This window comes from Equus caballus, chromosome X, assembly GCF_041296265.1.
Source record: "Equus caballus isolate H_3958 breed thoroughbred chromosome X, TB-T2T, whole genome shotgun sequence".
Lineage (NCBI taxonomy): Eukaryota > Metazoa > Chordata > Mammalia > Perissodactyla > Equidae > Equus > Equus caballus.
Genome location: NC_091715.1, coordinates 142652946 through 142675065, shown reverse-complemented (window position 1 = coordinate 142675065; position 22120 = coordinate 142652946). Strand labels below are relative to the sequence as shown.

General features: G+C 47.5%; 1 protein-coding gene and 1 non-coding gene across 2 annotated transcripts; both read left to right on the top strand.

Annotated features, from left to right (window-relative positions):
• The first annotated feature begins 1698 nt into the window (after positions 1 to 1698).
• On the top strand, positions 1699 to 20963 carry GABRE (gamma-aminobutyric acid type A receptor subunit epsilon). Its single transcript, XM_001505074.5, has 9 exons — positions 1699 to 1861; positions 5960 to 6180; positions 6820 to 6887; positions 11690 to 11910; positions 12635 to 12717; positions 14084 to 14221; positions 18307 to 18459; positions 18575 to 18774; positions 19054 to 20963. The coding sequence occupies exons 1-9, from the start codon at positions 1806 to 1808 to the stop codon at positions 19384 to 19386; spliced, it is 1473 nt and encodes a 490-aa protein (XP_001505124.1). The 5' UTR covers positions 1699 to 1805; the 3' UTR covers positions 19387 to 20963.
• Positions 15379 to 15459, top strand: MIR224 (microRNA mir-224). Its single transcript, NR_033082.1, has one exon. It is a non-coding gene; the product is annotated as a microRNA mir-224 (primary transcript).
• Positions 20964 to 22120: the final 1157 nt, after the last annotated feature.

Genomic DNA, 22120 nt, shown 5'->3' with positions numbered 1-22120 from the left:
TGCAGCACGTCTCCCCAGGGCAAGAGCAGCTACATAATTTGCAGGGCCTGGGGAAAAATGAAAATGCAGGGCCACTTGTTCAAAAATTAAGAATTTCAAGGAAACGACAGCCAAGCATTAAACAAAGTGTGGAGCCCTTTAGTGTGCAGGGCCCTGTGGAACCGCACAGGTCACATACCCATGAAGTTGGTCCTGCCACAGGGCAAGGAATCAAACACACAAGAGACCTGAATGTGTCCTGAGGTCTTTCCTTTTCTCTTGCATGAGTGTGAAGGGAGCCCAGGTGCCCGTGACCTCGGTGGCACTAGGGCACGCACAGCTACACACAGGCCAGTAACAAATATTTGCAAAGTGCCTACTGTGTGCCCAGAACTTATCTGAGTTTCAGGGATACGGTAGAAAACCAGATGAACATGTTTTATGGTTTGGTTTTTGTCACTGAGCTTACTCCAGTGGGGGAAACCCAACACAAACAAGCTAAAAAAAAAAAAAAAACGCCCAAGAAAAGCTTCCATTGTGAAGACGACAAAGCAGAGGGATGGGACAGGGTAGGGTAATGGAAAGGGTGTGTCAGATTAGCGTGGTACAGCGAAGCCTCTCCAAAGAGCCATCGCACCAGCTGGGATGCACACAACCCCTTCTAGAGGAACAGGTAGGGTGCTGGTAGTGTTTGGCATCAGCTTGTTAGGCAAATCTCTGTAATCCCTTCCCCTCTGAAGTGAATCATGAGGGTCTAAGCAAGAAAGATGAAGTCCCAGGATGCTGGAGACTCTAGAGATGTCCTCCTTGAATGGGGTACTGACCCCCACCACGACCCTCATGTCTTCTCACTTCTTCTGACATGACCAGGAGCCAAGTCTCCAGAAAGATTTGGCGAGCCAGCATTGGAGAGGGGGTTTCCAAGGTCCCCCCAACCCCAGGTCTCACACACAGGCTCCAGGGCTGAACTGGGAGCCACATTGCATCAGTGTCTCCATGGGGTTCAGAGAAAGTCCTCCAGTGAATGCCTCAGCCTGGTCGTCTGTTGGCGGGTCCTCCCCAGATCCCAAATACTACCTGTGTAGCTCAGGTCAGAGCTTGCTGGGGAGAATCCCAAGTCTCTTTTTCCCCTGTGCCAAGGAAGGTGCCAGTTACCCAGCTCCCTTTGGATGCCAAGAGATGTGCTCTGAAGGACTGGAAGTTGTCGAGTGAGGGCGGGGGAAATTTCAGAGGCCAGGCGACTTGGGGAAGCTATGGGGTGCAACAGGTGGTGGTGGGGGGAGCCAAGGGCTAGAGGCCATAGTTCGACCCCGTGGAGCACCAGCGGACTGGAGGGAGTTATAGAGGAGGCAGAAGCCCACTCAGACCCCATCTCGCCCCTTTCAGGCCCAGTCTGTGACTGCCCTTCCAGCCGCAGCCAAGGGCCGCCGGTTTCCCCCGCCTGGGGCCCCCGAGCCACTAGCTCCCCCTCTCCTCCCTCCCTCTGCCCTTCCCCGCGCCGGCTGGCAGCGCCACAGTGGTGGTGGCAGGGGCCGGGGTCCCTGGTGCCAGGGCTCCCTCCTCGTCTCCCTCCTCCTCTGCCCGCCGGCCAAAGCTACCTCCCTCCCCGCCCCACCCCCGCTCCTCTGCCGCAGCAGCGTACACGTCGTCGTCGTCGATTTCCATCGGGGCTCAGGGGGCGGGGCCAAGGTGGAGGACCCGGGGCGGGGCGGGGCGAGGGGGAGGAGTGAAAGTTGGAGCGCAGCAAAACGCTCCACGCCTCGCTTGGCGCAGCCAGACCGTGTGCAGCGACCGCCATACAGGTGGTCGCGCCGGTCCCCGCCACGATGTTGACCAAAGTTCTCCTGATCCTCCTGGGCATGTCCATAATTCTCCCTTCGAGGTGAGTCTCCATCCTGGGACCCAGGCGTCCTCCGCACCCAGCTCCCTCTCTCCGGGAGCGAATCTGGCTCCAGGGACCCCCGCACCCAGGCGTTCTGCGAGCCCCGCGCGCACCTTGCCCCCTGGCCCTCGACGCGCGACCAGCCTCCACCCGGCTCCCTCTAGGACAGGCGCCCCGGGCCCCTGAAAGGGCGCCCAGGAAAGAAGGCGGGATGCCTGTCCCCTGGCGGCTCTCGTTCCCGGACTCCCACTCTCCAGACCACTGCAGCGGCCTGGGAACGAGCATGCCCCTCCCTCTCTGAGTCTTCCATAGGAAGAGGCGAGCGGCCCGTGGGGTAACGGGACTGGGGAGGACTTTGGGAAGGTGACGCCCAGAAAGGCTCGCGGGCTGGGGGAGCGAAACTGCGCCTAAAATGTTTGAGTGTTGGCTAGTCTGTCTTCTCTTAGAAATTTTTTTTCTCAGCGCCTTACTGAGCACCAGGGACTGTGCCAAACAACTCTGACTTTACTTGCGTCCCTTCCCGCTGCTCGTCTTGGTGCCAGTCCCAGGCATGAGTCCTGGTTTAGTCTAAGGGTTCCTGCCCCAGCTATCCACCCCAACCCCTCCTGCTGCCATCCTCCCCCTTCCTTCCTTATTCCCCCAGACACCCTGCTGAGTCTTGGGCAGACTGGAGCTAGAGGCCGCGAATGTTATTTTCTGAGGTCTATGGTTTAAGTCCTAGATTTCAATCCCTCCCCGCTTTTCCAAAGGCTGGCAGCATGTTTCCCCCTTGAGCAACCGCTCCCCTCACACCTTCTTCTGGCCCTGGGACTTTTCTGGGAAGGTTGTCCCCTGCATTTCTGGCTTTTTGGGTGGAAGATGACTGCTTCATATTTTTTAGACGGTTGGGTGTGAACTATCACAAGTTCCTAAGCTTCCTGACCTGTGGAACATTCTTGAAGTCTCCATGGCACTGAGTTTGTGTCTTGCTTGTCTATTTTGGGGAGAGGGGAGATGGCTTCTCTCTCCACCCCAGAGTGCTTTAGCTCCTCAAGGGAGGGGCTGTGTGGCTCCCTGCTGGCTCACTGGCGCTCAAGGGGGCTGACCTCAGCAGGGGCTTAGTAAATATTCCTGAGCGCCTGCTGGGAATTTCCAGTCATCCATATTCCTTCAGATGTGAATTGCACTGGTTAGGAAAGCTGACATGGTGACTGGCTAGGGGCAAAAAAGGGATGGGGGAGGCAGAAGGAGGGAGGGGGAGCAGAGAGGAAAACAGCAGGAAGGGGGGCTGTTGAGATGGCAACTACCCTTCTAGTCATGGGGAAGAGCTGCAGTAACTGCTGTTCAGACACTGTCAACATGGCAACCTGTGATGTCAGGCAAGAGCTGAGGAGGTGGCAGTGGGGTATACTGGCAAGGGCCACACTGAACCAGGAAACCTTGCTCTGGGCCAGGCTCAGCCTCAAATTCGTTGTGCGACTTTGGGCACAGCCCTTCTCCCATCTGGGACTCAGTTTCTCCATCTGTAAGATGAAAAAGATGGCTAATTTGGAAAAAGCAATCCAGTGACCCTTCTCTTGTTGCCTTCCCTCCTGTCAGCCCATTGAATCAGCCTCCTCAGTGGGAGGAGGGGGATGCAGAGATTCAGCTCCATCTTGGACCATCACATCTGGAGGGATATGGGTGTCTGAAAAGGCCCCGTGGCGAGATCCCATTAGTCCAGGGCATGAGTTTTTTTTTCAAGTTTTTATTATTTCTATCCCTGAAAGTGGGCTTAATGTCTGGCTGAGGAAACGTGTGCATTGTCAGCAGCTCCTTAACCACAAGGATCCCAGGAGGAGAGTGTTTTTTTGTGTTTTTTACTTGCAAAAGCTAATTGTAGGATTACAGCGACCTCAAGACCCTCTGATATCATTTTCATTGCAGACGTAGTGTGGTAACGGGAGCTTCGGTGGTCCCCAGGCTTTTGCTTGTTTATTTATTTGCCTCTTAAACCTTGGGGTTCTTGTCGTTGGCTTCAAACTTCTCGGAGGGGCTGTGAGGGCTCTTGGGTAGTCTTGGCTGACAGTACCAATCCTGATTGTGTCGTGCTCCCTGGCAAGTCACTCATTTTGCAAGGTCTCAGGCCCTTCACTATTCTCTCTCCTGCCCTCCCAACGTAGCTGGCATTATCTTTTCAGAGGACTAGGGGGAGAGCCTCAGGGAAAGAGGACGTCTCTGAATGTGGTGTTTGGAAATGGAAACTGCTTTGCCCAAGCCCAGTTCTTCCCTTGCCCACAGTGGGAATTAGCCACGTCAGACATGAGAAATGGCATAGGCTTGGCACATCTGTACACCAGTTAAGCAATTCTAGAACTTGAAATATTGTAGGAAAATGCATTTTGCTGCTCAAGTTGGCAATCCCTTGGTCTTCAGTACAGAGGTCATGTCCATGTGTCTTGCCCTGTTAACCCTTTATTTTGGGAAGTAAGTTGCTTGATGGCCTTTTTTAAAAAAATAAAATCATTTTGGAAGTGTAACATACAAATATAAAAGTATAGAAATCATGAGTGAACAGCTCAGTGGATTTTCACAAAGTAAACATGGCCATATAACCAGCACCTAGACCAGGAAATAGAACATTGCCAGTCCTCTCCCCCACCAGGCCTCACCACATGCCTCCTCCCAGTACACTCTCCTCTCCAAAGGAAACCACTCTCCTGCCTTCCAACATCACAGATTAATTTTGCTGGTTGCTTTTTAAAAAGCTTCTAATTGTAAATATTTTAAAAGATATATAAAATAGAGGGAACAGTAGAATGAATCCCCATGTACCCATCACCAGCCTCATTAATTGTGGAGCTCATGGTCACTCTTTTCTCTGTACCCCACCCACTTTCTATTTCCAGTTTAAATTATTTTAAAGCAAATCTCAGACATCATATTGTTTTATATGTATTTCAATATGTATTTATTTTAATATGTATTATTATAATATGTATTTCTAGTCCTAAGGACTCAAAAAACATGATAAAGTACCACTATTACACCAAAAATTTTAGAATAATTTCTTCATGCTGAAGAAACTATCCAGTGTTCACATGTCCCCTATTGTGTCATAAATGTTTTTTGTTTTGTTTTTACAGTTTTCCTTTTAAAGTCAGGATCCAAATAAGGTCCATATATTAGCAGATTTTTATTAGCATTTCTATTTTTCAAAACACTTTTTATTCAATTAGAACATATATGCAGAAAAATGCTTAAATCATAAGTGAAAGGCTGATGAGTTGTCAGAAAATGACCACACCGCTGTCAAGACACCTACATCAGGGACTGGAGCGTGACCAGAACCTCAGAAGCCCCTGGTGCTCCCTTCCTCACTGTCTCCCAGCAAAGGTAGTATGACCCTGACTTCTAACACCATCGGTGTGTTCCATGCATTGGCAGATAGCTTTTTAAATTTTTGTTTTATTTCATTTAATTCTTATTTTTGGTTCTGGTGCATGGCTGTAGCGCTCGGATTGGACTCCTGTTGGCCACCTGTTTCCTGGACGACAGTCTATGGGTGAAGGACTCCTGTCTTTTCTTAGTGCTTAGAGCTTACCCTGACCCCTGGCCCTCAACTCCTATATAATGAGTATCACAAAAGCAAAGAAATGCAGAATATTCCCACAGCATTCTAGTCCTCTCTGGAAGAGGCTGCTGTGGCTTTCTGGAGCATTCCTCAGCAGTCCTGGCCCTCTGCCTGCCCGTTTGCTCCCATTTGGTGCTGGCCAGGCAGACTGGAGACCAAGGCAAGTAACGGCAGCTGGTTAGTCAGAGCTCACACACCAATGCCCTCTTCATTTTACACTGAAAAATTCTTTTAAAATCTCGAGCTTGGTTTAGGTATTGATTTTTTTTTAGATAAACAATTAACATAAAAGAGGGATAGCATGGAAAGTTCCCAAAGAGCAGCAAGATTTAGAAGAAATTAACAAGTATAATCTGTTGCTGGCTCATAATTTACTGTTACCAGTCACTCTTTAACTCTGCTGTGGGTTGCAGACTTATTTTGCTTTGCTTCTGTCCCAAGAGGCACCAGCTGGGGCTCCTACAGAGTGGAGGACAAAGCTTCGTTTTTTTGTTTGTATGTTCTAGGATTGAGGGACCTCATGTTGAATGGGAGAAGGGACCCTCTGCCCCTGATGATGACGTCTATGGCCCCAAGCCCCAGGCTTCCGAAAAGAAGCTCCCCTCTGAAGAAACAAAGCCCGCTGCTATTGGTACCCAGGGCACACTTGGCAAACTGCCAGCAGCCACTCAGATCCTGAACAGTATCCTGAATAACTATGACCACAAACTGCGCCCTGGCATTGGTGGTGAGTAGCGGAACATAGTTCTTTGCCCTCTGGAGGTGGAAGGTTGAGGGCGTAAGTGTGGATAATGGGCCTGGGGCGCAGGTGGAGTGCCATGCATGTGGGCAGGAACAGCTGTTGCTGACCTGTCTGGTAAGAGATATCAACTCTAGTCTCAGAAATGCCCTTAATCTTATTCTATGGGCCGGCCCCGTGGCCGAGTGGTTAAGTCTGCGCGTTCCGCTTCAGCGGCCCAGGCTTTGGGTCCTGGGCGTGGACATGGCACCGTTCATTAGGCCATGTTGAGACGGCATCCCACATGCCACAACTAGAAGGACCCACAACTAAAATATACAACTATGTACTGGGGGGATTTGGGGAGAAAAAAGCAGGGGAAAAAAATCTTATTCTAGACTTTTCTCTCCTCTCACTCTTAGTTTTTCCAAATAGAAAATCAGATGACTGGACTAGATTGACCTTTGAGGTATGTCTAGCTGTTAACAGTTTATGAATTGAGTCTTGCCATGAAAGAACAAAGACAGAAAGAAAATCAGATGTTGAGCCTGTGTAGTCCAATCCTTACCCAGCTCCCCTTTCTCATACCCTCCTCTACCCCATGCCCCAGATTAACACTTACCTCTGCCACTTCTGCTTCCTTTACAGAAAAGCCAACTGTGGTCACTGTGGAGCTCTCTGTCAACACCCTTGGTCCCATCTCTATCCTGGACATGGTGAGTACTGAGCTTTGATGACAGTATCTCCGAGCCCAGGGAGCTGACCCTTGGGGCCTTTCACATACTTTGTGTATCTGTAACAAGAGTTTTGTGGGGGGAGAGATTTTAACCAACACCGACTTGAGAAGGAGGCTAGAAAAGGTAAGTCCTTCGCTGCCTGAAGAGGACCTTCAGAATCCTGACTATATTTTCCAGTCTTTCACTCAAAATAAAAATAATAAAGCAACTTTAAACACCACGATTGAATGGCTCTTTTATTCTGGTAATGACTTTTATGGACCTAAGTCTATAGTTACCAACTCTTGCTCTAAGACTGTTTCTCTAATTTTGCGCTGGTTCCTTCTCTCCTTTTCCACTGCTATCATCCTAGTGCCAATACTGTCCCCAGTTAGCCTTCATTATCTCCCACCTGAAATATGCAAAAGTGAAAGTCTCTGCCTACCCCAGTCCACCTACTAACTTGGCCACTTGAGTGATGTGCCTCCTGTCCTGGTCCTGCTTAAAGTATGATGTTCAACCCCACATTCTAACAGTCAAGGTCCTCCATGGCTGGGGCCAACCCAGTGCTCTGGTTTTATTTCTTTTCATCTCTTTAGAGACCACGTGCTCTAGTCACACTAGAGTATAGATGTTCCAAGACCATTTTGTACTTCCGAGCCTTTGTTCAAGCTGTTTCCTATCTGGGATGCCATTGCTCCAATTTTCTACTTGTCATAAGCCTTATCCTTCAGGTGTAGCTCAAATGACATCTCTTTCATAGGCATCTTCCCTGACCTCTACAGCTGTTCATTGCCCTCTTCTTACACCACACTTCTCTCTTTGGCACTCAGATCTTTCTAGTTTATATCACAGTTCTTTTCCTGGTTTTCCCTACCTCGTTGTGTCATAATTATGTGCTCTATGTCTGCCTTGCTCTCTCAACTATGGGCTCCTTGATGTCAAGGACTCAGTATATGTTAGCTGAGCAAATTAATTATGAAAGATGTTCTATAGAAGTCACTTTCATCTGCCGAGCCTGATAATGAGGAATGCTGTGGTAACCAACTTCATCGCAGCCATGGACTTGGCCGAGGCCAGGTAAGACACAGTTTTAGCATACCTATCAGTACGTGACAAGTGCCTTGTGTTTGGGTGAGCTCACAGTCTAGTCTCTGAGATAGGACTTGTAAATAGACACTCAAAGGTAAATAACCATTCGTGGAAGATCAAGGTGTTTACATAGGCTGAGTGAAAGAGTGAAGTTTTCCCCTGTGATGCTTTGTTTGGCTACCCGGTTCTTGAGGCACAGTGTACTTATATATTGCTATGTAACAAATTACCCCAAAACGCAGTGTCTTAAAACAACAAATACTCATTAGCTCACAGCTTGTGTGGGTTAGAAATCCGTATGACTTAGCTGGGTCCTCTGTTTCAGAGTCTCTCATAAGGCTGCAATTAAGGTGTCAGTTGGGGCTAGGGTCTCATCCGAAGGCTCAACTGAAGGAAGATCCACTTCCAAGCTCTCACATAGTTGTTGACAGGATTCAGTTCTTCTCTGGCTGTTGTCTGGAGGCCTCCCACAGTCCTTGCCATGTGGGCCTCTCCACAGGGTAGCTCACAACATGGCAGCTGGCTTCCCTAAGAATGAGTGCGAGTGTGAGAAAAGGTGCCCAAGATGGAAGCCACGAACTTTTATAATCTAATTTTGGGAGTGACGTCTCATTGCTTCTGTGGTATTCTGTTCATTAGAAGCACGTCATTAGGTCCAGCCCACAGTCAGGTGGAGGGAATTACACACGGACGCCAGGAGGTGAAGATCATTGCTGGGCCATCATAGAGTCTGCCTTGACAGCCATGATGTTCTCCTGTTGGAGCTAGTAGAGGCTTGTAACTCCTAGAGTGGAATGCTTGGAAATAACAAGAAGAGAAGTATGAAAGCAGATCTTAGTGAGTTTCTGTCGACATTTTAAAGTTTTTTCCGCCTCCTTTCATGTCAGATTTGGTTTTTGCTGTTATTAATGTGCTTACCACTAAATGAATATGACTTTAGCAATCAGTTCGATTAAAATTGTTGATAAACTGAGAAACATTTGGTTTTGAGCAAGAGCCAGAGGTTGAGGTCCGTGGTTCCACCATCACGGCTCCTGTTTACTCTTAATAGGAAATGGACCTTTCAGGTCTTTGGTGGGGGCATGGAGGAAGTGGCCTGAAGAGTAGTGGAAAATTTGTGGCTACAATCTCCTTGCTATTTGTGTAAGATATAATTTTGGAAAACTAATTTCTATCATCCGTAAAAGCCCTGTGGCAGCAGAGCAGTAGTCCCACTCACAGTAGCTGAATGCCCTCTCTCTCCTTGCTTTGTGCCTATTAATGTTGGCAGCATTGGCCTCACCTGAGGTGCCAGGAAGTGCTGATACCTAACAAGACTGAGGGATAGTCTAATAACTCGGCAGTCACAGGACCTGGCATGCTATACAGAACTGGTCCAAAGAGGAGCCAACAGCTTGATCTTCTTTGTCCAGTAAGTTAGTGCTTTAGCCTGGGCCAGGTGCCTTTAGAAGATTTCAAACACTCATGTGGTCTTAAATTTCCCCAAGAAGTCTGGCCTTCTTCATAGTTCCAAATAATTCTTTAAAGCTGTGGGAGGTCCCAGTTTTTGTACAGCCTACTTTTCCCTTGTGACAACCTAGAGTCCTGTGCTTGGTGAGGAGGGAGCACACGTCTATCTCACACAGCCACAGCACTTGCCAATGAACAGAGCATACTTGTCTTCTTGGATCCTTGTGATAGCCTTTGTGGCAGGTAGGGCTGCCACTGGGATCCTCATTTTATGTTTGAGGCAACTGAGCCTCTTAGCAAGGTGCTGAATCTCCAGTATTCTGTTGGCCATGTGTAAAAGGTTGTTTGAGGGGAGTTCTAATACCCTTCAGTCAATTAGATGTTGTATAGAGCCCAGGATTTGTCCTCAGAGAGAGAAACCTGAGCCTACAGCATGTGGATTTAAATCAAATGTTTCTACTAGTCTCCTGGCTAAACTTTTGAAACACCTAGCCTGAGCTTAGAAGGCAGTGACCAGTTTAGGAGCAACTGCCCATCACAGCATCAACAGTTGCTGAGGCTGCTTCTCACTGTGGTAATTATTGCAAGTAATTCTAATTAAGCCACTTGCTTGACACCAAATTTCTAGAGTTTCAGCTGAGCTAAAAGAGATGTACAGCCCAAGCTCCCTTGTCAAACTGGGGAAAAATTGAACCATTAGTTATCTGTTGATGTATAATGAACTTAGAATTGGTATCTTGTTAAATAGAAATTAAGTGCTCAGTTGAAGTACCATAACACAGAGAAGGAGCACAGTGTGGATTGTGGAGGGGAAGCCTTCCCCTGGCTACCAAGCAGTTCACATGGCCTAGGAACGAAGGAGGCTCTGCAGGCGAAATTGGGACTGGCAGCCACCGGTACCGCGGAAACGCTGAAGGTCAATTGTGAAGGCTGGTGGGACTGGGCAGGGCAGGGCAGGGCTGGGGGCTCTCATGTGAACAGTAGCCAGGCTCTGCCAGATTTTTTCTGTCTCTTTCTCTGGACTACTCCGGGGAACATTCCCAGTCTTGGAGGCTGGATCCTGACAATTTGGCAGTGACTTTCACCTCCTTTTGGCCTGGACTGCAGAGACAAGTGGGAATTGTCTTGACCTTTCCCCTGAGGGCTCTTACTGACCTCCAGGGTTGTGGATTTCTGGTTGGTGTTCATTGTTTGATGCAGGATAACTCAGGGGAAAGACCTAGGAATCCTGCAGAGGAAAGTAGGACCTTGGTACCCAGAGGGATTGTTGGTGCAAGTGATATAAGCACTGGAGAGGGAGATTGGTGAACGTCGTCCCAGGGAAAGGCCGTGGTAATGGAGCTCTGAGCATCAGAGCCAGTGTGCTGCCATTAACTGTTTGTGTGATTTTGGACAGGCTCCTTTCTCTTTGAGCCTCAGTGTCTCTATTCTAAAGTAAAGGGGGCTGGGCTAGCCCTCAAGGTTCTACCTTGGCCTGGTTCTGGTACTTGCTGTTCAAGCTGCTTGTAGTTTTATTGCGGTCTATTTTTTCTCCCTTCAATACCATGGTGCAAACTACTAACTTCTCATACTTCTTCCTATTAAACATCCTTCTTGATGTTTAACAGACTGTTGATGGGATAGACAATATCTGAAGACCAAATAATCATCAATACATCTATGCATATGCACACACACATTCAGAGGTTAGGTGCCCTTGTGTAAAAGGAAAAACAAAACAAAAAAAATGATTCAAAAAACATGACACTAAATAGACATTTCTCTTCATTTTTAAATATAATTCTGGAGAATGAAGGATTGAGGTTAATTAACGTCTCTGCTCCCTAAATAAAAGCTGAAAGGGGAAACTTCACAATATGCAGTCAAAGGTATGTGTGTTTATGACTGTTTAAAATGATTCTGAGCTGAGATCTTCAATTTGCTGTGGGAGTGTGGGGGCTGAGAAGGTGCTGACCTGGCTGGAGTAGCACCACAGCCCTACAAGGGAGTAGTGACAGGATGAGCCTAGCCAATGCGATTAAGCCACCATTGCCTATCTGTTTCTAGATGAAATGTGTCTTCCCAGACTGTTATCCATTTGGGAATGTTCCTTTCTTTTGAGAATACCTGGAAGTAGAAAGCTCCTACAGCCAAACTCATGCTGCTTTCCCCTGTGCAATCTAAGTGGGTTTTGTCTGCTTCGCAGGCCCATCGCAGGATGGCATGGGGATGTTCTTTGTTTGCACAGCCCCAAGTGTGTGCTTTTCTATTCTTCTCACCAGGAATACACCATTGACATCACCTTCTACCAGACCTGGTATGATGAACGCCTCCGTTACAATGGCAGCTTTGAGAGCTTTGTCCTGAGTGGCAACATGGTGAGCCAGTTATGGATCCCGGACACCTTTTTTAGGAATTCTAAGAGGACCCAAGAGCATATGATCACCATGCCCAACCAGATGGTCCGCATCCACAAGGATGGCAAGGTGTTGTACACAATTAGGTATGTCAAGTCTCTGAAGTCTTACCTCTTGGGAATCTTCCTCCCCTTCTGAGAATTTTCACCAAAGGACCATGGGCAGAAGTTTCATCCTGAATGTTACTTCTAAGGGCCCTTCAAGCTTTCCGAGACCATAAGTTCAACCCCTTCATGTACAGACACAGACAGTAAGGCTTCAAAGTAGAAAGATATTGCTTAAGGCCACAGACCAAGTGTGTGGAAGAGCTGGAACTGGTACCCAGTTACTTGGCTCCCAGTCCAGAGCTCCTCCAACTAGAATGTACCAGTATGTCTGTATTGCCTGGACGATTCCATCCCAAGTGGGCACTGGATGTAAAGACACGTCCACGGTGATGGAATTGTCCAGGCGGAGCAGCAGCACAGCAGTTGGAAAGATACCTAACACCAGGCTAGATACCTGAATGCCTGGCAGGGGATGGTGTGGGGGCAGGGAGGTGGTAGAGAGTGGGAGGATGTTGGCGGGTCCTGGAAGCTCGTATGGACAAGAAACAAGAGCTCATCCTAGTTGGTCCATACATTTCTCTGATGGTGGAGACCAGAGTAGCCAGATATGTCCAAGCTGTTCTTCCTCTCTTTTTGTCTCTCTTTTGAGCTCTTTATCTCAAATACCACTGTTGCCACTCATTGGTGGTGGTCCCCAGGTCCAAGTTGGGTGGATATCTGAGTGCTCAGGGCTAGCCTAATGAGGCTCCTTTCTCCCTTCCAGGATGACCATTGATGCTGGATGCTCACTCCACATGCTCAAATTTCCAATGGATTCTCACTCTTGCCCTCTGTCTTTCTCTAGCTGTGAGTACCTTCTTAGGTTTCTGGGGCCCCAGAGTCATGCTGGGCCCCTTCTTTTTCTCATCCTTGTCCTTCATATTTTTCTGCTTCTGCTTTTCTCCTAAGATGGTGCCAAGGTTTCCTAGGGCCTCCTAATGCATCTTCATCTCTTTTCCTGCTGACGATACTGTGTTGCTTAACCTGGGCCTCATGTTGGATCCCTCCTTCTCCCTTCCACCCCATCTCAAGTCAGTCACTGGCCTCTGAAATGTATCTCAAGTATGTCTGTTCCTCTCCATCTCCACTGTCACCAGGTCTTTGTCATCTTCCACTTGGACTTTTTTAACATCTTCACTTTGAGACTGAACATGTCCCAAACTAAATACATTGTCTCCCCCCAGCTGCTACCCTCAAAACAAATGTGTTGCTTTTGTGTTCCCATCTGTCTCATTGAAAGGCACCATCACCCACTCAGTTGTCCAAACCAAGAACTTTGATGCTTTTTTCTCCTTCACCCCCTATATCTAATCAATCAACATATCCTGTTGGTGTTCCCTCCCGAATATCTATTGATTCTGTTTCTCTGCATTCTCACTGCCACAGCTTTGACTCCTGCATTCATTCATTTTATTGTGCCTGGATTACTGCCCTGGCCTCTCATAACTGGTCTCCCTGACAAACAGGCCATCCTCATATAATGACCACAGTGACCTGGCTGAAGCATCATCTAGACCAGCTCACTTCTTAGTTTCAAATCTTTCCAGAACCCTCATGGATCAATTCCACATTCCTTAAAATGACCCTCGAGGCCCTTCATGAACTGGCCCCTGCTATTCACTCCTACACCTCATCTATCCTCTGTGAGCTAACCATCCTGAACTTTTGGAATTTCTATAATAAATCAGGCATTTTCACCTTTCTGTGCATAGAAACCGTCCTCACCCCTTTAGCCTCATCCATGCAGAAAATATTTACTCAACTTTTAAGACTTATTGGGAATATCACCTACTCTATGAAGTCTTTTCTGGGTGTGTCCCAAAGTGATCTTTCCCTCCTCTGTTTCCCCACTGTCCCGTGAGCAGAGGTTTCTCAGAGCAATTCCAGCAATTACAGATGTATGTGCACTGTCTTACTCAATAAAATGTGAATGCCTGAGGGTAGGGCTTCTGCCTTGCTCATCTCTGTATTTCCAGCACAGGGCGCAGTACTGAGAAATGTTCTGTAAATGCGCTAATAGAATGGACATCAACAATGAGGTAAGAGAGGTGAGGTCATACAACTGGTGAGGCCAGAGTCAGGACTCCAAGCCATTGCTCAGACTCCATGCTGGTGGAGACCTCAACTGGGCTACCCAGACTCACATGACCCTCCTTTCCATGTTGCTTTACAGTTTCCTATCCTGAGAATGAGATGATCTACAAGTGGGAAAATTTCGAGGTTGAAATACATGAGAATAATTCCTGGAAGCTATTCCAGTTTGATTTTACAGGAGTGAGCAATGAGACTGAAACTATCTCAACCCAAGCTGGTAAGTGCACTTTTGCAGCCAGAGCTAGGCAGAGGCCCAGGAAGGTGGTAGGAATGACTGGAGGTGGCCATCCATATAAATAAATGCTGTGTAATAATCCCATGGAAATACTGTAGAACATGGCTCTTGTCTTGTAAATGCTAAGCACTTACAACTGTTTGCAGAGGAAACTGAGACTTTCTGCAAAGAAGTAAGTGCTTTGCCAAGTCCTGGAGAGGGTAGGTAAGTAGATAAAGTTTTATTGCTGTCAAAATTTACAACTAGCTTTGTCATGCAGACCCATTAATTTCAAGGTCTTTGTTACAGCTGACCTACTCAGATGACTTTGGGGACTGAAGCTCATGTGAGTTCTCCATACCCAGAACCAATTTAGGCTGGTTGAGTGGGAAGAAAAGTCCATCTTAACAAGAGGTGGTGGCTAGAATTTTAATGGCAGCTAGGTGAGGGCCGGGATAGTATGGAGGAAGTTTCAGCAGGTGCTGCATCAACATTTATTTCAAAGGAGCAGCTCTGACAAGCACAGATTCCTGTCATAGGCTTCATGGTAGATTCAAAATGGACATGGTAATCATTGGTTTTCTGAACTTGTCCCTAACAATGACTAAAAGGGAGGGTCCTGGGTCTCTTAAACTTAAGCTCCCAACTAGACGTGAGCATCTTTGCTTGTGTTCTTAAGTGATCTAAATGAGGAGCCAAGAGATATCCCCAGGGTTCTCCCAGAGCAGCCCTGGAAACCCTCTTCACATGTACTGACCAAGTCAGGGCAGTGGAGACACTGCCCTCACCTTTTCCAGACTGCAGTTGGAGCCAGTCACCCAACCAGCCAATTGCCATGGGAGGCATCTTGCTTTGCTTCCGTGTGGCTAGGCAGAAAATCTACTTTTGTCTCTCTTGTTGAGTTGGTCACTAAGTGAGAGATAGCTCATGCTCATCTGGCTAGAGCTTTGCTTGCACAGTGCTAGGCATGGGCAGAGGGATGCTTTACAAATGCTTTCTTTTTCTTCGGGGGCTCTGGCTAAGCAGTTTTACTACCTTTGACTCAGGATCCTTGCTCTTCTGCCAGCTAACCATGGGCCTGCCTCTTGCCTTTCTACACCTCAGTTTCCCCAGACAACTGGGGACCCATCATCAAAAGCAGCAGAGGAGACAAGGGCCAGGGGCTTTCAAGTCACTAGTGGTTCCGTTTAGTAGATGGTTGTGCATTGTTTCAAAATGGTGCCCTAGTGACTACAAAGCCCCAGAGCCAGCATCATCACCGAAGCAGTAATAGGTAAGCACCAGCCTTCCTTGGGAGAGAGGAGAGATCTTGGGGTGAAATGTGGAGGGCTTCTTTCTCTTCTGCTAGAGACTAGTTGACCTTGAATCATGGTGTCTCCATTATCATAGTTATCTTTGGAACCTGTCCCAAACCCTTCCAGTTGGCCCCTGGAAAATTCTCTCCATCAGGAGCAGACTTACGTACTCAACTCTTAAGGGTTCAGAATGCAGTGGTAGCTTACTACTCTGGCCACCTTGGGCCTTGAACTAGAGAATCTCTGCTTCAAGAGGCTCTCAGAGAGTCCAGCTTTGCCCCCAGTGAGTGAGTTAATCCTTCACTGGTGGCTGTTGAGCCTCTGATGGAATCTTACCTGTGATCAGGATTTCACATTTTGCGAAGGAGTCTTTTTTCTTCTCTAGACAACTCTGTCCTTCAGAAAACTCTCCCTGTTCATTGAAATCGAAGTCTCTGGAAATTCCACCCATTGGACTTAGTTCTTTTTTCCCTAGAACTACTGAGCTTACGGTAAGTCCAGTCACTCTTCCACAAGGTCAAGATGAAAGGACCAGTATCATGGTTCCAGCGCTGGGTCATAGTCCTTTATAGGCTATACAGCCCTACTTTATTTTTCTTCCCTTGTTCTTCAAAGCTTTGGGTCTACTCATCCTTCTAGTCTTGGTCCTTTGGACACAGTCTTTTTAATTGTGTTCTGACAGTGCAGTGACCAACTGTGGTCTGGCCAAAGCAGATAAGAGCAAAAAGCATCTTTAATGTTTTTTTTTTTTCTTTTTGCTTTGGCTCCTCAGCCCCAGATATCTTTTTATCTTTTTTTCCTTACCCATGCTCCCCCATTCCTCAGGAATAAGAAAGTATGTGCTAGTATCCTTCTCTTGGCCTTTAAAGACAAATTTCCATCTCTTGACAAGTAGAGAAGGTTCTTCTTTGGCTGGAATAAATAAAATAAAAATAGAAAAAGCTGATAGGATAATAAATCTTCTTGTAACAAGAATATATAAACTCAGCAAATAAATCTTCTTGTAACAAGAATATATAAACTCAGCAAAGTTTTGCAGGAAGTGGTTGTAGCTAAATAGGGATGTCTTAAATTGCAGTCAAGACCCCACGCAAGAGAACTAAGAACTTGATAAATACATTCTGGCTGGTAGGCAGGTGTGAGTAGTCCCTTCAGAAGCCCTGGAGTAGGAGTTCTATCCCCAAAGCTACTACTCTGGACACAGGTATTCCACTGACCTCAGGCTACGTCCTTGCCTTTTCCCAGAAGATTCTAAAAAGTCTTGCCCCTTGAGTTTCAGTGCTGCCAAAGTGAGTAGGAAAGGCTACTCTTCTCATTCATCTCCAACATACCTAGACCTGATTTCCAAATTAGGAAGACACCTGGACAGGTTAGTGTTCTGGTCTGCTTTACAAAGCTGTTGCAAGGCAGCAGCAAGAGTTGCTGAGCATCTGCTAGGTTCCAGGCTGTGCTGGGCTTAGATGGGCTGGAGCAAAGCCACAGGGCTCACATGAGCCCTACCCTGAAGGGGATTAAAAGCCCACCTAATTCAAGGCCAAGTAATTCTGCAGCATCACTGAGGTGGAAGTTTGGAGCTTAGCTTCACTAAGGAGCCAGAATTTGAACTATTACAAATCCAATATGATGTTGAGACTGAAGAGGGATGTTCTGGGTTCAGAAAAGCCCCCCAAATCCTTGGAGTCATGATGAGCATGCAGAGTGTTTGGGATGAGTGTGTCAGAGTATAAGGCAGCATTGAGGGTACAACAGCAGATGCCAACTGGAGATGTAGGTTGTCATCAGGTCCTGTAGAAGCCATCACTATCTAGGGTGTGAGTCAACATCAAAGACATGATGCCCAAGTGAATGTGAAGACCTCGGTCTGCCTTGTGTATGTATACTCTGCAGACCTGATATCTGGAGCGCTGGCTGAAATGTTCACTTTCAACTAATTCTTATATTTTCTCAGAACACTCCATTTGGCTTAGGACAGTAGACTAAGAACAGGGAGTCCAGGGTTTGAATATTGGTGTATATATGCAAGCTTTCTCAGGGCTTCTGAGAGAAGATGGGATTAGCTGAGGGTAAGGTGTGTATGTGTACCTCTGTGAATAAGATGTCAGTTGGAGTCAGATTGTGGTGGGCCTTTAATGTCATATTACAGTGTATACTTGATTCTACAGCTCTTGAAGAGCAGGGAACCACCAGGGGTTTGGGGGTAGGCGGGTGATTTCTTTTGGCTACTGATGGAACAGTGTTAATTAAGGCATTTCACCAGCATATAAATGTATAGGAAGGAGGCTGAATGGATTCTGTGCTTCACCCACCACAGCACAAGCTGCCCGTGGCTCATTTCCTGAGAGCCTACATTGCAAGGGCCAGCAGCACAGATGTAAGACTGTGATTCTGCAGACTAGATATGGCACCTCAATGGATGTGAAGGCCTCAGTCAGCCATCTGGACATGAGCTGTGTGGTCCTGATATCTAGAGGGCTGAGTGATTCTTTTTCACTTTCATCTGACTCTTCTGCCACCCTAGAAAGACAGATGTGGGATGTGGGAAAGTGAACTGAGAAAGAAGTGATTAAGGTTCTGGCCCTGGCTTAGCTCTTAACTGACCATGGGTCTTGCAGTGTGTCTCCTCTCTGGGCTTCTTCTGATCCTTTGTGTGTGGCATTGCAATAATGTGCCCCTATCCTAGGACTGTGGTGGGGATCCATGAGCTGAACGATGAGACCCTTAATGTGCCTGTCCTGCCTGGGGGAGACCCTCATGTCAGTGCTGTAATGAAGTGGTATTTTTTATGTTTTTTAGGTGATTTCATGGTGATGACGCTTTTCTTCAATGTGAGCAGGCATTTTGGCTTTGTTACCTTTCAAAACTATATTCCTTCTTTTGTGACCACAATGGTCTCCTGGGTTTCCTTTTGGATCAAGAAAGAGTCTGCTCCTGCCAGGACCTCTTTAGGTAAGTGGATAAGGTGGACATACCCCTGGGCATAGAATTGCCTTATCAGAGGTCCTTTCAGCAGCACAACATATGGATCAGTAGCTGAGCCCATCTCCACTCCTGTCTTTCCCAGGAGTCACCTCTGTACTCACCATGACCACACTGGGCACCTTTTCCCGGAGGAATTTCCCACGTGTCTCCTATATCACAACCTTGGATTTCTATATTGCCATGTGCTTCTTCTTCTGCTTCTGTGCTCTGATGGAGTTTGCTGTGCTCAACTTCTTGACCTACAGCTGGAGAATACCCCGTGCTTCTCCAAGACTTCGCCATGTATGACCTGGGTATGGGAGTGGTGGCAAGGCTTTGGAGTACGGAGGCATGCAAGTGAGGGCACTAGGACACACGACACATGGTGGCCCGCTCACTGAGTAATGGGGGTAACCTGGGTTTTGGTGAGGACTTGAATAAACTTTCTGATGTGATGGGGGGACCTCTGGGGGGAAAGAAACAGTGTGCCAAGGACAGAATCTCCAGAAACTCCTGAGGCAGCACCTAGGCTTGGTTCTTCTTCCCTTGACTTTGTCTTACTTCTTCGCTTGTCCATTTCAGCCTCGTCCCCGTGCCCTTACCCGTCCCCATGCCCGCCAGCATCAGGAGGCTTTTGTGTGCGAGATCGACGACTCTGAGGAGAGTGATGAAGAGGAGGCCCCATCCTGCCCAGCCTGGCAGTCCCTCAGCCCACGTAGCACCCGGCGCCATGGCGGCTGCTGCAGGTGGTTCAAGAAGTACCTCTGCGTGGTCCGCAGTTGTAAGGGCAGTATCTGGCAGCAGGGCCGCCTCTTCATCCACATCTACCGCTTGGATAACTACTCGCGAGTTGTTTTCCCAGTGTCCTTCTTTTTCTTCAATGTGCTCTACTGGCTTGTTTGCCTTAACCTGTAAGTACCAGCTGGTACCCTGTGAGGTAGCCTTCCTAGTTCCCCAGGAGGTCCTGCACCCCTTGCCAAGGGAGTTGGGGGAAAGCAGCAGCAGCAGGAGCAACTAGAGTGTCTTTCCTTCCCCATTCCCCAAATATAAGCCTGCAGAGAACTGGTCTTTGCTGGCCCTCTTCCCTACCTGGCCCATTCACTGAATCTCCTTGGCAGCCCCTTTCAAGTAAAATGAGCCACCTCTCTATTCTTCAAGGGGCACTTATGATGCTCAGGCTTAAAAATCATAGGCTCTCGGTGACCAGCTCCTTAAGACCGTGCCCGTATATGAGCAGATTAACTATCTCCCAACAGTGCTGACCACGACTGCCTTTTTCCAGAAACCCAATACTGCCTTTGTGGTGCTCCAGGCCCAGCTCTGGCCTCAGCCTCAAAGTGCACAGACCAGCTGCTTGCCTGTTCCTGACACCTCCGTAAGATGCTGGGCAGCAGTGTAACAGGGGATGGGGACCCCCATACTTAGCTCAGATTATTATATTCTTGGTTCTAGCTCCCTGCCCTCCCTTCCCCTGCAGATAGACAGACACTTGCATTATCCTTTAGGAGAGGGGAGACAGCAATTGAGCCTCTTTGGGACAGTATCCCTCCCTCTGCTGCTGTGACACCTCCTTCTCCCCTGCCGCCCGCCTCCATCTCTCATCTGCACCACCAATCCAATGCTTGCATCCAGTGGGTATCTATTTTAGTGTGTGATAATAGTAATGACCCCCTGCTTTGTATGCCACCTTCTTCCTCCTTCTTGACCCCTGTGACTCTTTCTGTAACTTCCCCAGTGACTTTCCCAGCCTCAACCCAGGTGCTAGGCCATGGTGACTTCCCAGGGCCAAGAAACTAAGAGAACTCTGCTTTGCAGCAGGCATTACTTGCATTGATTGGTGCCTACCTAAGGCACAGCATAGGAGTTCTGCCACTTTCTTGGCCCCTGGACCCATGAGCCAGTCCACTCTTATCCCTGGGGCACTCTCACAATCACAATCAATCAATTGAACTCCCTTAAATTTGTACAGCACTTTACCTTTTGCAGAGCACTTTTGACAAATTATTTCTATTTTGAGCCTCACCATAGCCCTGTGATATATTCAGGGCAGGATTCTTATCCCCATTTTGCAGATGAGAACCCTGGGGCACAGATTTCTATGGGACTGGGGATCTCACTGGAAACTACCCATGAGCCCACTGTCACCTTGTAGACCACATGACAGGGCTCGGCAGCTCTGTTCACCATGATTCAATTCTATAGCCTCTGCTGGCACCCCAGTGGCATAGCCCAGAGTGGCAGCCTCTCTTAAGCATTGGGCTGCTCAATTCCTGGGCCTCAGGTGCTCAGACTGCCCCCAAGATCGAGCCTCTCCTGGCTCTGGTAACCCAGTGAGGTGAATTTGGACATGCCCCAATGCTTGTATATGCTCAATGAAATCTGTGTCTGTATTTTACTGGGGTGGTGGGTAGGGTGTGGGATCCATCTGCTTTTTGTCACCATCACCTGAAAAGGGGAAATATGTCAATAAATATATCAGCAAAGCATGGAAAGTGTGGCTGGTTTCTCGGGTATTCAAGTTTGTTCACAGCTCAGGTTTTAAATCTTAAATCATTGGCCTGAACCTTTGTCTCATCCCCTCTCCCATCCATGACTCCCAGACCACCAAGCATGCATCATGTGGAGAGCTGAAGGGAAGGAGTGGCCAAGTGGGTGGCCTCCTTTTACTGATTCCCTTACTTGGTCCTATGCTGCTGCCCCCCTCCATGTCCCTTTCACGTTGCCCATCATTCTAGCCTCACCTAGTCAGAGCTAGAAGGTTCCTAGACACCATCAGACTCAGAACACTTCCCCCAACCAGGTAAAGATGGAGATGCTGAGGCACAGAGAGGAGTGTTTGCTGTGTGTCTACTGTCACAACCAGTCAGTAGTGGAGTGGAACCAGACCCCAGAAATCCCAACACCCTGTCTTGGCTAGGAGCAAGCCTGAAGATCCTGATTGATCCACACTTCAAATGAAAGGTTTCTAAAGGTATATTGGGAAGTGTTGGCCCTGGCATCCTGTGACGCATCCAACCCTAAGGGAACTCAGAAACAATAATAAGAACAAAGGAAGAGACAAAAATGGCATCTGAACACCCACCATTTTTGCCATAAAGTTCTTGAAATGATGCTCACTTTCCCTATAAGAAATCCACATGCCTCTACTGTGTATTTTCTGATGTCCTAACCCACAGAAAATTACAAGAAACAATTTAGAGCAAGGAAAATAGTTCCTCACTTTTACTTTACATTAGAAAGATAAGAGAATAAAGGGTAGCCTGGCATCTGAGCAATGGAGGCATGCAAATTGGTGAGCACTCATATTTAAATGCATTTTGAAAGAGAAACAGTGCAAACCAGATTCCTTAATCACACTACAGCAAAGCTAAGAACAAATAAAGTTCCTACCCTTTGTAAATTTTCAAAAGCTCACACAAACAGTTCTTTAAAAATGAAGACATTGAAACCATAATTGGGCACATAATACCTAAAAAATAAAATTAGTGAAGAAAAAACTACATATTAAAGCTCATGGAATGCAGCCAACGCTGCACTTAGGAAAAAATCATAATTGAAGCATTTCAGTTACCACAATGGAAGAAAATTGAGTTAAGCATTGAAACTTCGAAACTGGAAAAAGGATAAAAGCACGCTACACCTTACAAAA